The 14,130-nt window shown below is 47.7% G+C and overlaps 1 protein-coding gene across 4 annotated transcripts in view; it reads left to right on the top strand.

The window, feature by feature from the left end:
* Positions 1-14,130, top strand: part of SOGA1 (suppressor of glucose, autophagy associated 1) — a 145,806-nt gene that overhangs the window by 55,725 nt on the left and 75,951 nt on the right. For all 4 annotated transcript variants that reach the window (XM_040330661.1, XM_040330658.1, XM_040330657.1 and 1 more), the window contains exon 4: positions 9,282-9,335. In XM_040330661.1, the coding sequence (XP_040186595.1) occupies positions 9,282-9,335 (54 nt within the window). The remainder of the gene's footprint in view (positions 1-9,281; positions 9,336-14,130) is intronic.

The raw sequence follows: 14,130 nt of genomic DNA, 5'->3' as shown, positions 1-14,130 counted from the left end.
GGCGCAGAGACTGCCCGAAGATACACGAGTGTAGTGCGCTCGGTATATGCCGGCGCAGTATTCAAACTCGTGGCGGGTATCGGCGTATACCGCGCACCCACGATTTTGCCCTGATTTTCAGGGCAAAATAGTGCGCGGTATACGCCGATAAATACGGTAAGTGTAGTATTTATTAAAAAAAATTAAAGAAAAAAACAACTATGCACTTGCATGTACCAGGTATTGAAAAGCATATCAATACGTCTCCAGCAAGTGATCAATGGTGAGCAAGCCCCCTCCGGGTGGATGTGATGGAAGGTGCTTGGAACCAGGAAGTTGACAACGGGAATACCAGGAAGAGCCAGCAGAAGCAGCAGACATGGATGCTGGACAACCAAACGGCTATGATTTTCTATGTGACGTTAAAGGGGCGCGGTTACATGTTTCGGGGGCACGGCTCTCTTTCTCGAAACCTTTCACCTGGAAGCAGGGTGGCGTTGATTTAAATCGCAAGTAAAAAGGCTTGATTTAAATCGTAATTTTTAAAGAGCAACTGTCCCGCAGTGGCTCCTCCTCTGACCCGCTGTTGACTCGCCGACAGTCCGATTCACTTTAGTTGTACGGCTGGTGATGCGTCAGTGACCCAACAAGGTGAGGGACGTGGCGGCAGCAGGTGAGTCGATAACTACCAACAGGTGGTGCCATGATAAATCTGAAATGACAGGTGCTCTTTAAATGTAATGATTATAGGGGTTGTAAAAGTTAGTGTTTTTGGGTTCCTTTAAGCCAGTGGTCTCCAAACTGTGGCTCGAGGGCCGGATGCGGCCCTTTGCTTGCCTTTATCCGGCCCTTGGGGCATAATCCCTCCCACTGATACGAGACACTATTCTGCCATCTGACACCAACAATGGAGCACCATTTCTCCCACTGACACAACTAATAGAGCACTATTCCTCCCCATGATACCAGCAATGGGGCACTATTCCTCCCTATGATACCAGCAATGGGGCACTATTCCTCCCCCTAATACCAGCTGTTTACGAACAATGATGCCAGGAAAATTTCCACTCCCGCTGGCCAAAGTCCGGCCCTCCAAGAGTCTGAGGGACAATAAACAGGCCCTTTGTTTTGAATGTTTAAGCTAGTGCATTGTTGGTTCACTTACCCTTTCCTTCGATTTCCCTTCTAAATGTTTTTTTTTTTCTTTGTCTGAATTTCTCACTTCCTGTTTCTCCTCCGTACGCTTGCCCCCATCATCTGGCTGAGGCTTAGTCAGCCAGAACAGCTTACTGAGGAGGAACAGGAAGTGAGAAATGTGGGTACAATTAGCCTGCCCATATTATTATTATTATTATTATTATTATTATTATTATTATTATATATTTTTTTTATGTATTTTTTTTTTTTTTTTTTTTTTTTTCATGGCATGCTTGTGACTTTGGAAAATATGAACAAATTGTACAAACTCCTCCGTTCTTGTTCAGTGATCTGATATATTTCTGTTGAGCTGTCCACTCGTGAAGTCTAATTCCCGTATATAGGATGCGGTATGGCGAGTTCAGCAAGAATAGGAGGGTAACCTGGAGGACTGTGCGTTGTGATGTGTGAGGGATCGCCTGTTGTCATTGAGCGACATGCGATCCTTGTGTTACTTGAAGATAGGGGGCTGCTGTGTGAAACATAATCTGTTGCCAGCAGTTGTCAGGCGATACATTTCAGGACGGTCCTCTAAGGAGGAATTGCAGTACATAAGGAAACTGTCCTAAGGATGTGATTGTATTGTGAACGGCACTGACTCTTAAGCTTTGTCCTGACACTTTCCCTTCTCATTTCCTGCACATTACAAACATTCTGGGATCTCACAAAAAAGTGTTTATTATAGCATTGCAGCCAGTCGCATCCCAGTGAAAAAGAGCTGGTTGGTTGCAGCTAATAAGATTTTACTTTCAGACTTTATCTCTGGCGTACACTATCCTTTAAAACATACTGTATTTATTGGCGTATAACACTCACTTTTTTACCCTGAAAATAGAGGGTAACTGTGCCTGCGTGTTATACGCAGGGGGCCGTGGAAAGTTTTTTTTTTTTTTCACTGAAACTTCCCTCTTAAGGCTAGGGTGAGTGTTAAACGCCGATAAATACGGTATCTCTTGCCAAACTGCTTAATACACAATTATCTACATAAAGAAAATGTGTAATGGGCCAGATTCTGAAAGGACTTGCGACACCATATACGCCGTCGTAAGTCCTAATCCGACCCGTCGTATCTATGCGCCTGATTCTTAGAATCAGTTACGCATAGATATCCATTAGATCCGACAGGCGTAAGTCTTACGCCGTCGGATCGTAACTGCATTTTTCCGCTGACCGCTAGGGGCGTGTAAGCTGATTTACGCGTCGAAATATGTAAATCAGTAAGATACGCGAATTCACGAACGTACGCCCGACCGACGCAGTAAAGTTACGACGTTTACGTTAGGCTTTTCCCGCGTATAGTTGCCCCTGCTATATGAGGCATAAGTGCAGCGTACCAATGTTAAGTATGGCCGTCGTTCCCGCGTTGAAATTTGAAAAAGTTACGTCGTTTGCGTAAGTCGTCCGTGAATGGGGCTGGACGTCATTTACGTTCACGTCGAAACGTCCTTGCGGCGTACTTTGGAGCAATGCACACTGGGAAATTCCACGGACGGCGCATGCGCAGTTCGGGAAAAACGTCAATCACTTCGGGTCACAGTAGATTTACATAAAACACGCCCCCCTGATCCAAATTTGAATTAGGTGGGCTTACGCCGGCCGATTTACGATACGCCGCCGCATTTTACGGAGCAAGTGCTTTGAGAATACAGCACTTGCCCGTCTAAGTTGCGGAGGCGTAACAAAAATCAGATGCGTTACGCCCGCACCAAATTGCGCGGATGTACCAGAATCTGGCCCAATATGTTTAAGCTTTTTTTGGGGGGTCATCCAAGCAAGCAACCCATGCCAGATAGCACAGCTAGGCTCTGTAGCTCCACTACAGCAGCAAAGAACACACCCTGATCTGTTGATTGGACGATGAAGAAGCGGCAGCAAGAAGTCTTCATTCTGCTCGCATTCAACTATTCCCTCTGTCCTCATCCCTCCTGACAAGATACAACTTCGGTTCTTTCCTAGTGCTCTGGGAATCCTTTGTCATGCAATGTATTTGTATTCACAAGAATATGTGTATATGTGCTTATATTTATATATAAATGTCAGGTTGAAGTGTCCCTTTATTTATTTATTTATTTATTTATTTATTTATACATAATATATAATTATATACACACACACACATACTTTTTTTTTTTCTTTAGAAAATAGGTGCAGAAAACTCAATCTCGATGCCCCGAACCCACACACACCCTCCAAACCTCATCACATAGTGGGTTAATAGTGTGGTTGCATTTCACTAACAGTGGGAGGGTCTTAACCACTTCCCATCCTGCGGCCGACTATTTACGGCCGTAAGGTGGCTCTGATCTGCCGGGAGGCCGTCTATATACGGCCTCCGGCGTGCGCCACTGGTGCCGATGCACGTGCCTGGCGGCCGCGATGTCCGCCAGGCGCCCACGATCGGCAGTCACAGAGGCAGGGACTTGAAGCACTGTGTGTAAACAGAGAGCTCCACGTCCTGTTAGGGAGAGGAGACCAATGGTGTGTCCCTTGTACATAGGGACAACCATTGGTCACCTCCCCCAGTCAGTCCCCTCCCCCCACAGTAAGAATCACTCCCAGGGTACATATTTAACCCCTTGATGCCCCCTTAGTGTTAACCCCTTCCCTGCCAGTCACATTTATACAGTGATCGGTGCATTTTTTAGCACTGTTCACTGTATAAATGTGAATGGTCCCAAAAATGTGTCCGCCGTAATATCGCAGTCGTGCCAAAAATCGCAGATCGGCGCCATTACTAGTAAAAAAAAAAGTAATGATACTATCCCCTATTTTGTAGGCGTTATAACGTTTGCGCAAACCAATCACTATTTTTTATTTGCAGAGATTTCCTTTCATTTCCTGTGTTGGCTGTGTGGACAGGAAGTGAAGGTGAATCTCCCCAAAAGGACACAGATGACAAAAATAAACCCCTCCCTTATTTAAAAAATAAAATAAAAGTTTTGCCTTGTGTTTGTGTCCCTGATCTGATCCCTTCTTCCCGATGCCCTTTTGTATTGATTTGCAGTATGATGGGACATCTTTACTCTTCCCCCTTCATTAGTGCTTATTGTAGGGAAATATTCCTATATTGTGTAGACCCGTCTGCTTTCTCTTCACAATGCAGCAGAACAGAGGAAATCTCCACTGTGTAGCCAAAAATAGAGGCAAACAATGGCGGGGATGAGGTAACTTGTTTTTCCTCTTGTGCTTCAAGAAAGGACAGAAGACGGCAGCGTGTGTTATGTAGCTTATTACACGTTGATGTCACAGATCTGAAGTGTAATACAGATAAGCTAAAGTGCTTCAAGTTTGATTTGATGTATTAGTGTTACTGTAGCGAGGGAAGCGGTGGCAGCGGGATAGTGTGCAGGCGTACAGCGCATACTTCACTATATACTATAGCAAACCTATGAATTTGATCCTGTATGGACAGATCCTCCTGCAGGGTCTTTTGGCAAGGCCAAATAAGACACAGTGAGGGTAGTACTGCTGCACATGCTCAGTTTGGTCTCTATTGCTGGAGAGAACATTTCCTTGCTGAGCTTTTCAGGTCACATGATATTGACATCACACATTTGGGCATGTGTACAGATCCTAAATGACAGTCCAGTCCCTCCCTCCTCCATGCCCATTAACTAAAGAACACAGTGGGTGGAATGTCACATCTTGATTCATGGATGATCTGCCTTCCATACCTACCTGAACACTCGGGCAGACCTTGCCTGTTTATCATGTGACTGTGGTATACAGATCAGCCAAATGGGTATATAGGGGCAGTATTTTAATGTGAAAAGAAGATTTATAAGCTATGGGCACTGTGGGGAGCAGATGAACAGGCAGTCTCCGAGTTATGAATACAATAAGAACTGTAGGTTTGTTCGTAAGTCGCGACACTGCATTTGTAAGTGTAACTTCCGCCTGTGCATGGATGTGGCATGTTCCGGGCGCTTGTTAGGTTATCTGGGGCTCTTCTGGCCATGCAATACATGTAGTACTGCAGTGTGGGATGTGTCTGGAGGTGCTCGGAGGTATCCAGGACCAGCGTGAAGCACAAGTGGCTGGCATTTGAGGCCGTTCGTAAGTAGGAGTCATTCGTAACTCGGGTGTTCGTAACTCGGGGACTGCCTGTACTGGGTTTAGTAACGCTTTAAATAATGCCCTTGCTTTAGATATAGGCGGTTTACATACCTCCTGAAGTTTTAACTGAAAAACTCCCAGAGGTGGCATCACCCCAACCTACCCTGTTGTTAGGACATTGCTGAAATATATTTGAGATTCTACCCATTTGTTGTCAACTTAGTTTTGTATACATACCTGTTTAACCACTTCCCGCCCAGCCTATAGCAGCATGATGGGCGAGCGGTGGTTGCGGTATCCTGACTGGGCATCGTATGACGTCCAGCAGGGTAAGCCACGATCGCGGGGACGTGCAGTGCAGCGATCGGTGGTGCTGCGTCACGCAACTCCAATCTCTGACGGAGGCTCTTTACCACGTGATCAATCACAGCTGATCACCGCGTGTAACCAGGAAGTGCCGGTAACCGGCTTTCCTCTGTTCACACTGACAGGGCCGATTGCCGGCTCTCCTGTCAGGGGGGGGGTCTGAGCTGATAATCAGTGCATTGATTATCAGCTCAGCCCCCATCAGAGGGGCCATCACAGCTGTCAATCAGTGCCCATTAGTAACGCCTGTCAGTGCCCATGTCAGATGCCAGTCAGTACCTCACCATCAGTGCCTTAGTGCTTAGTGCCTATAGGTGCCCATAGTGCTTATCAGTGCCTTAGTGCTCATCAGTGCCTATAGGTGCCCATCCGTGCTGCATATCAGTGCAGCCTATCAGTGCCCATTATTTCTACATATTATTGCCTCCTCATCCGTGCCATCTTATCAGTGCCAACTCGGTGCCTGTCTATGAAGGAGAAAACAAAGATCACAAGGCGGTGCAATTGGAAGGTGGTGCTGGGAACTGACACAGAACGTGGATCTCCCGCGCTCCATTCCAGAGTGAATGAGCCCTTAAGGAACTCTGAGGCCCCGTACACACGGTCGGTCCAAACCGATGAGAATGGACCGAAGTTCAGTTTCATCGGTCCAAACCGACCGTGTGTACGGCCCATCGGTCTGTTGTCCTTCGGACCAAAATTTTAAAACTTGCTTTAAAATCGAACCAATTGACCGATCCGTCCAAACCGATGGTTAGTACACAAAAGCATCGGTTCTAAACCCGCGCATGCTCAGAATCAAGTCGACGCATTCTTGGAAGCAGTGAACTTCGTTTTTTTTCAGCACGTCGTTGTGTTTTACGTCACCGCGTTCTGACCCGACCGGATTTTGAACTGATGGTGTGTACACACATCAGACCATCAGGCCACTTCAGCGGTGGACCAATGAAAACGGTCCGTCGGACCATTCTCATCGGTTTGGACCGACCGTGTGTACGCGGCCTTTAAGTCTGCATATAACATGGTGGGGCATTCTAGTTCATCCCAATACAGATTTGTGCATCCTCAGTCATGAAGACTGAATTCTCCTTTAATATTGAACCAGTAAGCTGTGACTTCATTAACAAGGCTGGTGAAATAATTGATTTTCTAACAGCCCTTAACAACCGTTTTTAATTGGATTTCTCAGATTGGAACTTGCTGTGCATCTTAAACAGCCTTCTGTATGCTGCTCTCCGATGTTCTAGCAAAGCGCCAAAAATATTCGTTCACTTTGGTTTTGATCGTGTTCAAGAATACCAAGAAAATGAGCAGCAGGAAAAATGTTTTGTGATTGTTTTGTGTATATATCTTATACGATTTAGGAGTAAGGATGAGCTCCGGCGTGTTCGCATTGAACACGTGCGGAGCGCGCCAGGAAGTCGGCACCCGCGCTGCGCTAATCACAGCCAGGCAGACATTTCCCGATCTCTGCAGCCGAGCATCTGGAAATGTCTGCCTGGCTGTGATTAGCGCAGCGCAGGTGCCGACTTCCTGGCGGGCTCCGCACGTGTTCAATGCGAACACGCCGGAGCTCATCCTTATTTAGGAGTAGTGTATGCTGCTTTCAAATCATTTTTGGGCCACACACGCCTTGTACTAATAGTATATTTTAGGGCAACCATCTTCATAGCAAGAACTTCCAAGGGCGGTCATTTTGCACCAGTTTTACCCATTTTATCCACGGTCAGCGATCAGTTTTGTATTGAACGATGCAATGTTATTTTTTTTAATTAAATTTTTTTATTTTTTAAACGTTGAATCTTCCCAAAATCCTCTAACCTGTGGTAAAAAGCAAATACTGACCACATGCAGAATCAACTTTAATACATTCAACCAAATTATAATTGAAGAGACAAAGGGCTTATGCATGCGGATGAACTTGCAGGCATATGGCTGTACAGCTTATAATACAATGACCAGGAGCCCAAGCTGCTACTTTATTTTGCCCATAAAAAAAAAAGCTGTACATTGGGTCATAGCATTAAAACCACATTTAATGTGCACATAGATGGGCGTATTTAGCTAAATGTGAAATTTGCGCATTCAGGAAAATATACCTGTGCGTTTGTAAACGCTGGTGTTTGCATTTACACGTGCATATGGGCAATTTTTTTAATCAAATGTGTGTACAACTGCACATGTAAATGCAAACACCAGTATACCCAGCTTATTGTGTAATGCATTCCTATGGGCAAAATTACGCAGCAGCCTGTGTATTTTACTCTGTACTAGTGTTGCCAACCATCCGTATTTTTACGGACAGTAAAAACGGGCACTTCTCCCGTTCGTAAATGTCCGTGGTTGAGGGAATGTGCCAGTAAAAATAGCCGCAATCGGTTTGGCTTGGAACTGCACATGGAGATTGGAGGCAGGGGGTGATGGTGGCTGCGGTGGCACCGCAGGGGGAGATTGGAGGCAGGGGGTGTTAGTGGCAGGGGGTGATTGAAGGCAAGGAATGTTGGTGGCACCACAGAGGGGGATGGTGGCACCGCAGAGGGTGGGGGATGGAGACAGGGGTTGTTGGTGGCACCGCAGAGGGGGATGGAGGCAGGGGGCCTGGGGGAGATTGGAAGCAAGGGGAGATTGTGGCACTGCAGAGGGGGGTGAACGCAGGGGGTGTTGGTCGCAGAGGGGCATGGAGGCAGGGGGTGATGTGATATTTTATTGAAAATAACAAAAATATTTCGGGTGTCGTGCCAGTAAATTTCAATCTGGTAGGTTGGCAACACTTCTCTGTACAGCCACACGCCTGTTTATATGTCCATGTGTATGAGCCACATGATCTCTGGCAGATCACATGATCTCTGGCAGATAAAGAGGTGCCTCGCCACCCCAACCCAGATAAACGGGGTGCCTCTACACAACAACAGGGGCCAATTGCATGATTTCTAGGATCACATGATCTCCGCCAGCTAAAGGGGCGCCTCTCTTCCCCAACCCAGGTAAAGGGGCGCCTCTCTACCCCAACCCAGGTAAAGGGGCACCTTTCTACCCCAACCCAGGTAAAGGGGCGCCACTCTCTACCCCAACCCAGATAAGTCTATTTTCCGGGGTTTTTCTGTAAATTGTTGTTTCAAAGTGGTTGTAAACCCTTACATATACCCAGTGAAGTGACTGGCCTCAGGTGATGCTCAGAGATGAAACAAATCCTCCTACATAAGTTGTATCTGCAGTCTTCTCTACATCTATTCAGAATTTATCAAGTTTATCTGAGCATTCAGAAGAAAAAAAAGGCAGAGCTATAATTACTCTGTAGATCTGAGAGCTGATTGGAAGGAAAGGACACACCCCCTTCACACAGAAAGCAGGGGCAGAACTGAGGCTGGGGGTTCCTCACCTGTCACCTTTTTTCTCTTGGTGTCAGGAAAACTTGTCAGAAGTGACTCATGCAGATAGAAGAGAAATGAAGCTGCACACAGAAATGAGACTTGATGGTTTTAATCAAGACAAGGACACATTAGAGAGGGATGTGCTTTGTTCATAAAATTTGTCTGAGGGTTACAACCACTTTAACAGTTATCTATGTTTTGACTATTCTGTTTTATTTATGGCATCTCTGTAATGCAAAAAATAATGTAAAGACTTCTGATTGTTGTTGTGCTTTGGTGGTCTTGTCACTTAACGTGTACTTTTTCTTACAGAACTCTTTAAAAAAGAGAAGGTCAGGAAAAGTGGAGAAGAAACCATCTCCTCAGGTAAGCCATGGCGTTGTGTCTGCGTGGGTGGGAGGCTCTGTGATTTCTTTATGGGGAGTTCTTGTCAATAGCAACCAGCTAAGCTCCTTTTATCATTTTGTCTATGGTAGGTTGGAGGTTAGAAGCTCTTCTGGTTAAAACTAAAAACTTGAAGATTTTGTAGCAGTACCATTCCTGGTATGTGCCCTTGCCTAGGACCGCTCTGTAGACTCATAGCTGTATTTGTGCAGTTTGCGCAAATACAGGCCGGGTTTAGCGGCTCCTACCTCCGCTCTCCATCCTGAAATATTGAGGGGGGGAGAGCGGCATGGAGGGGGAGCGGCATGGATGGGGAGAAGACAGCACGGAGGGGGAGAAGACATCACAGGGGAGGAGAAGACATCACGGGGGAGAGCGGCACGGGGGGGGGGGAGAGCGGCACGGAGGGGGAGTGGCATGGATGGGGAGAAGACGGCACAAAGGGGGGAAGACATCACAGGGGAGAGTGGCACGGAGGGGGAGTGGCACGGACGGGGAGAAGACATCAGGGGGGAGGGCGGCACGGACAGGGAGAAGACATCAGGGGGGGAGAGCGTCACGGACGGGGAGAAGACATCAGGGGGGGAGATCGGCACGAACGGGGAGAAGACATCAGGGGGGAGAGCGGCACGGACAGGGAGAAGACATCGGGGGGGGGGGGGGGTCAGCACGGACGGGGAGAAGACATCGGGGGGGGGGGGAGAGCGGCACGGACGGGGAGAAGACATCAGGGAGGGAGATCGGCACGGACGGGGAGAAGACATCGGGGGGGGAGAGCGGCACGGACGGGGAGAAGATATCACGGGGGGAGAGCGGCACGAACGGGGAGAAGACATCAGGGGGAGAGCGGCACGGACAGGGAGAAGACATCGGGGGGGGGGGGAGATCGGCACGGACGGGGAGAAGACATCGGGGGGGGGGGGGGAGATCGGCACGGACGGGGGAGAAGACATCGGGGGGGGGGGGAGAGCGGCACGGACGGGGAGAAGATATCACGGGGGGAGAGCGTCACGGACGGGGAGAAGACATCGGGGGGGGGGGAGATCGGCACGGACAGGGAGAAGACATCAGGGGGGGAGATCGGCACGGACGGGGAGAAGACATCGAGGGGGGAGAGCGGCACAGACAGGGAGAAGACATCGGGGGGGGGGAGAGCGGCACGGACGGGGAGAAGACATCGGGGGGGGGGGGGGGAGAGCGGCACGGACGGGGAGAAGATATCACGGGGGGAGAGCGGCACGGACGGGGAGAAGACATCGGGGGGGGGGGGGGGGAGATCGGCACGGACGGGGAGAAGACATCAGGGGGGGGAGATCGGCACGGACGGGGAGAAGACATCGGGGGGGAGAGCGGCACGGACGGGGAGAAGACATCGGGGGGGAGAAGACATCAGGGGGGGAGATCGGCACGGACGGGGAGAAGACATCGGGGGGGGGAGATCGGCACGGACGGGGAGAAGATATCACGGGGGGAGAGCGGCACGGACGGGGAGAAGACATCACGGGGGGAACAAGACGGCACGGGGGAGAAGACATCAGGGGGGGAGAAGACAGCACAGAGAAGACTTGTAACTCCACCCACCCAGTACACTTTAATGAATTAAAAAAACGAAACTGTAAAGTTAGCCAATTTTTTTGTATAATGTGAAAGATGTTACGCCGTGAGAATCGCGATCTTTATTCTAAGCAAAACAATGGCGATTCTCATTTTAGCCAGAATCGTGCAGCTCTAGTACATGGTAGTTGAGGATAACTACAAACACTATTGGTATGTTTCTTTGTAAGTAGGGCTATTTTCTTGCACATCCACTTGTTTACTGTATGAATCTTGCGACATTTGATTCATGTTTTGCTCGATTATTCCCTAATTAAAAGCGTTAGACTTCTTCCCCTTTGAGGATTGGTGCCAGTATGAATATGCTCATTTATGCACAATCATTAGTATTCCACTCCCGCACCCCCTATCTGCATCTCTGTAGTCCTTTGATTAAGGCTCCTGCCTTCGTTAAAAATAAAGGGGGCTTTGAAACGGTTCCCTTGATTACAGTGTGAAGGCATCTGGGAGGGAGGGAATATTCCGAGGGAGAAGGGGAGACATGGACAAATGCTATTCTGTGCTGTGTAATGGCAGATAAACCACACAGCAAGCCTCGCTCGAAAATATTTGTACAAGTTGGTACAAAGGACCACCGCGTTTTATTTGTTTTCACAGCCACGAATACTGTCATTAAGATGTAAGAACAGTATGTTATTCTACTCACAAGAACCCATGGGTTTCCTTGTCCTCCATGATGGAGTAACGCTAATTAGGTTTTCTTTGCATCTGGAGTCCCCAAGAGGTACAAAGAAAGAAGCGGGGAAATCGGCCCAGCAGACTCTACCTAAAATAACCGTTTGAGTGCCCAATCCGCACTCCACTTTGTGGGTTTGTCATCCAGATGTTAAAACTGAACTCTAAGCCAAATGTTTATTAGCAAATATACTGTATGTTCTTAAGTATTTTAAAACTGACAGTAAATTGACTGTATAATTAACGTGAAAAAAAAACAAAACATTTACCATGTCCTAAAACAATTTTTTGCCAATTTAAATCCTTGTTTTTAAAAGCAACGTACCGTATATACTCGCGTATAAGCCCGAGTTTTTCAGACCATTTTTTTGTGTGCTGAAAATGCCCCCTCGGCTTATACTCGAGTCACCTTTTTGCTCCTGATCTCCTGGATTCTGGGGACCCGGTACCGGCCGGCTGTAGGTCCTCTGAACTCTAACCTTGGCACACATATAGCCCCACTCCTCCTCTACAAATGTGCAAAGTTTGTTGTCCGGGGGACCTATGGCCGGGGAGCACCAATTTTTCAAAGTCGGGCACCCCTAAGCGGTCATTTCTCCGGTAAATTTGGGGACCTGGTACCGGCCGGCCAGCTGTAGGTCCTCTGGACCCCAAACATGGCACACATGTAGCCCCAGTTCTCCTCTACAAGTGTGCAAAGTTTGCTGTCTGGGGGACCTACGGCCGGGGAGCACCAATTTTTCAAAGTCGGGCACCCCTTCTATATAGTCCCATGTTAAACGTAAGTCTAGGCATTGGGCACAGTGAGGCATGGGCACAGTGAGGCATGCAGATGGGCACAGTGAGGCATGCAGATGGACACCCTAGGCTTATACTCGAGTATATACAGTAAGTAATAATTGTCCGAGGATATGTCCGAGGAAGCCTTTGTTTTTTTATATACTACAGTGGGTATAGAAAAGAATCACTTCTCTTTAAAATAATAAAATTTTGTTGCTTTGCAGCCTGAAATTAAAGCGGACGTCCACCCGAAATGTTTTTTGTTTTTTTTGTTTTTTTTTAAAAGCCAGCAGCTACAAATACTGCAGCTGCTGACTATAAAATAAATGGACCCTTACCTGTCCAGCGTGCCCTTGATGTCGGCAGCAGAAGACGAGCAGTCGCTCGTCTCTCAGATCTCCCCCGCCGTCATCCTGGGTGAGGGAATCAGGAAGTGAAGTGTTGCGGCATGCGCATGATGTAATTCATGATATAATTTCTCAGTCATCCTATGCCCCTATTGGACATAGGATGACCCAAGAGTCATTAGTGAAGCTGGCACAGGAATACCCTACATCCTTCAAAATTCTCTGGGTATCACAGGCCTTTCCGTTACAGTAATGATCCAGGGAGGGTCGGTGTTGTACCAAATACTTTGCACTTCTTAATAATGGACTTCACGGTGGTTCTAGGCATTTATAAAGCCTTTGGAATGTTTTGTATCAATCTTGTTCCTGTCCGCCATTTTATCCCGGAGATCTTTTGACAGTGCCATGCCACCCATAGTTGATTGTTTGCTTCACTTGCACTACTGGGGACTGAAATGCTCCAGGAAAACTTTTTGTCGTGAGCTAATCAAAATGACCACAGCTGATCACCGTTAAAAGCCAAATGGCTTTATGTGCCATTGAGAAGGTGATTGGCTAAACCTGATTGGGTTTATAAGAAATTTTTAGGAGGGGTGATCCTTTTTCACTTGGATATTATAAGTTGCTCTGAGTAAATACAGCTGGATAAAACAAAAACTATGGGCCAGATTCACGTACGACTTACGCCGACGTAGCTTCTGATACGCCGCGTAAGTTCTAGGATGCGCCGTCGTATCTATGCGCCTTATTCTTGAAACAAGATACGCCTGAATTTTGGCTCGATCCGACTGACTTAAGTCTCCTACGCCGTCGTATCTTGGGTGCATATTTACGCTGGCTGCTAGGGGTGCTTCCATCGATTTAAATGACCTAGATACACCGATTCACGAACGTACTTGCGCCCGTCGCAGTAAGAAACGCCGTTTACGTAAGGCGTACGTCCGGCGTAAAGTTATCCCACCTAAAGCAAGGGTAAGTCATGTTAGGGTATGGACATCGGAACAGCCGCCGTATTTTACGTCGTTTACGTAAGCCGTACCTGAATGGGGCTGGGCGTAGGTTACGTTCACGTCGTACGCATTGAGCCGTCATATATCCGTCGTATATGCAACGTGATTCTGAGCATGCGCGCGCATGCGCCATTCGGCTATTCATTTACATGGGGTCAAGGTTAATTTTAATACAACACTCCCACTACCTTCCTAATTTGAATTAGGCGGGCTTACGCCGGCCCATTTACGCTACGCCGCCGTAACTTAGGGAGCAAGTGCTTTGTGAATACTGGTCTTGCCTCTCTATGTTACGTCGGCGTAGCGCATATGAGATGCGCTACGCCCGCTCAAAGATACGCCGCTGTACGT

Source organism: Rana temporaria, chromosome 12 (genome assembly GCF_905171775.1).
Source record: "Rana temporaria chromosome 12, aRanTem1.1, whole genome shotgun sequence".
NCBI lineage: Eukaryota > Metazoa > Chordata > Amphibia > Anura > Ranidae > Rana > Rana temporaria.
The sequence above is the reverse complement of the archived record's forward strand: the minus strand, read 5'-3'. Positions and strand labels throughout refer to the sequence as shown.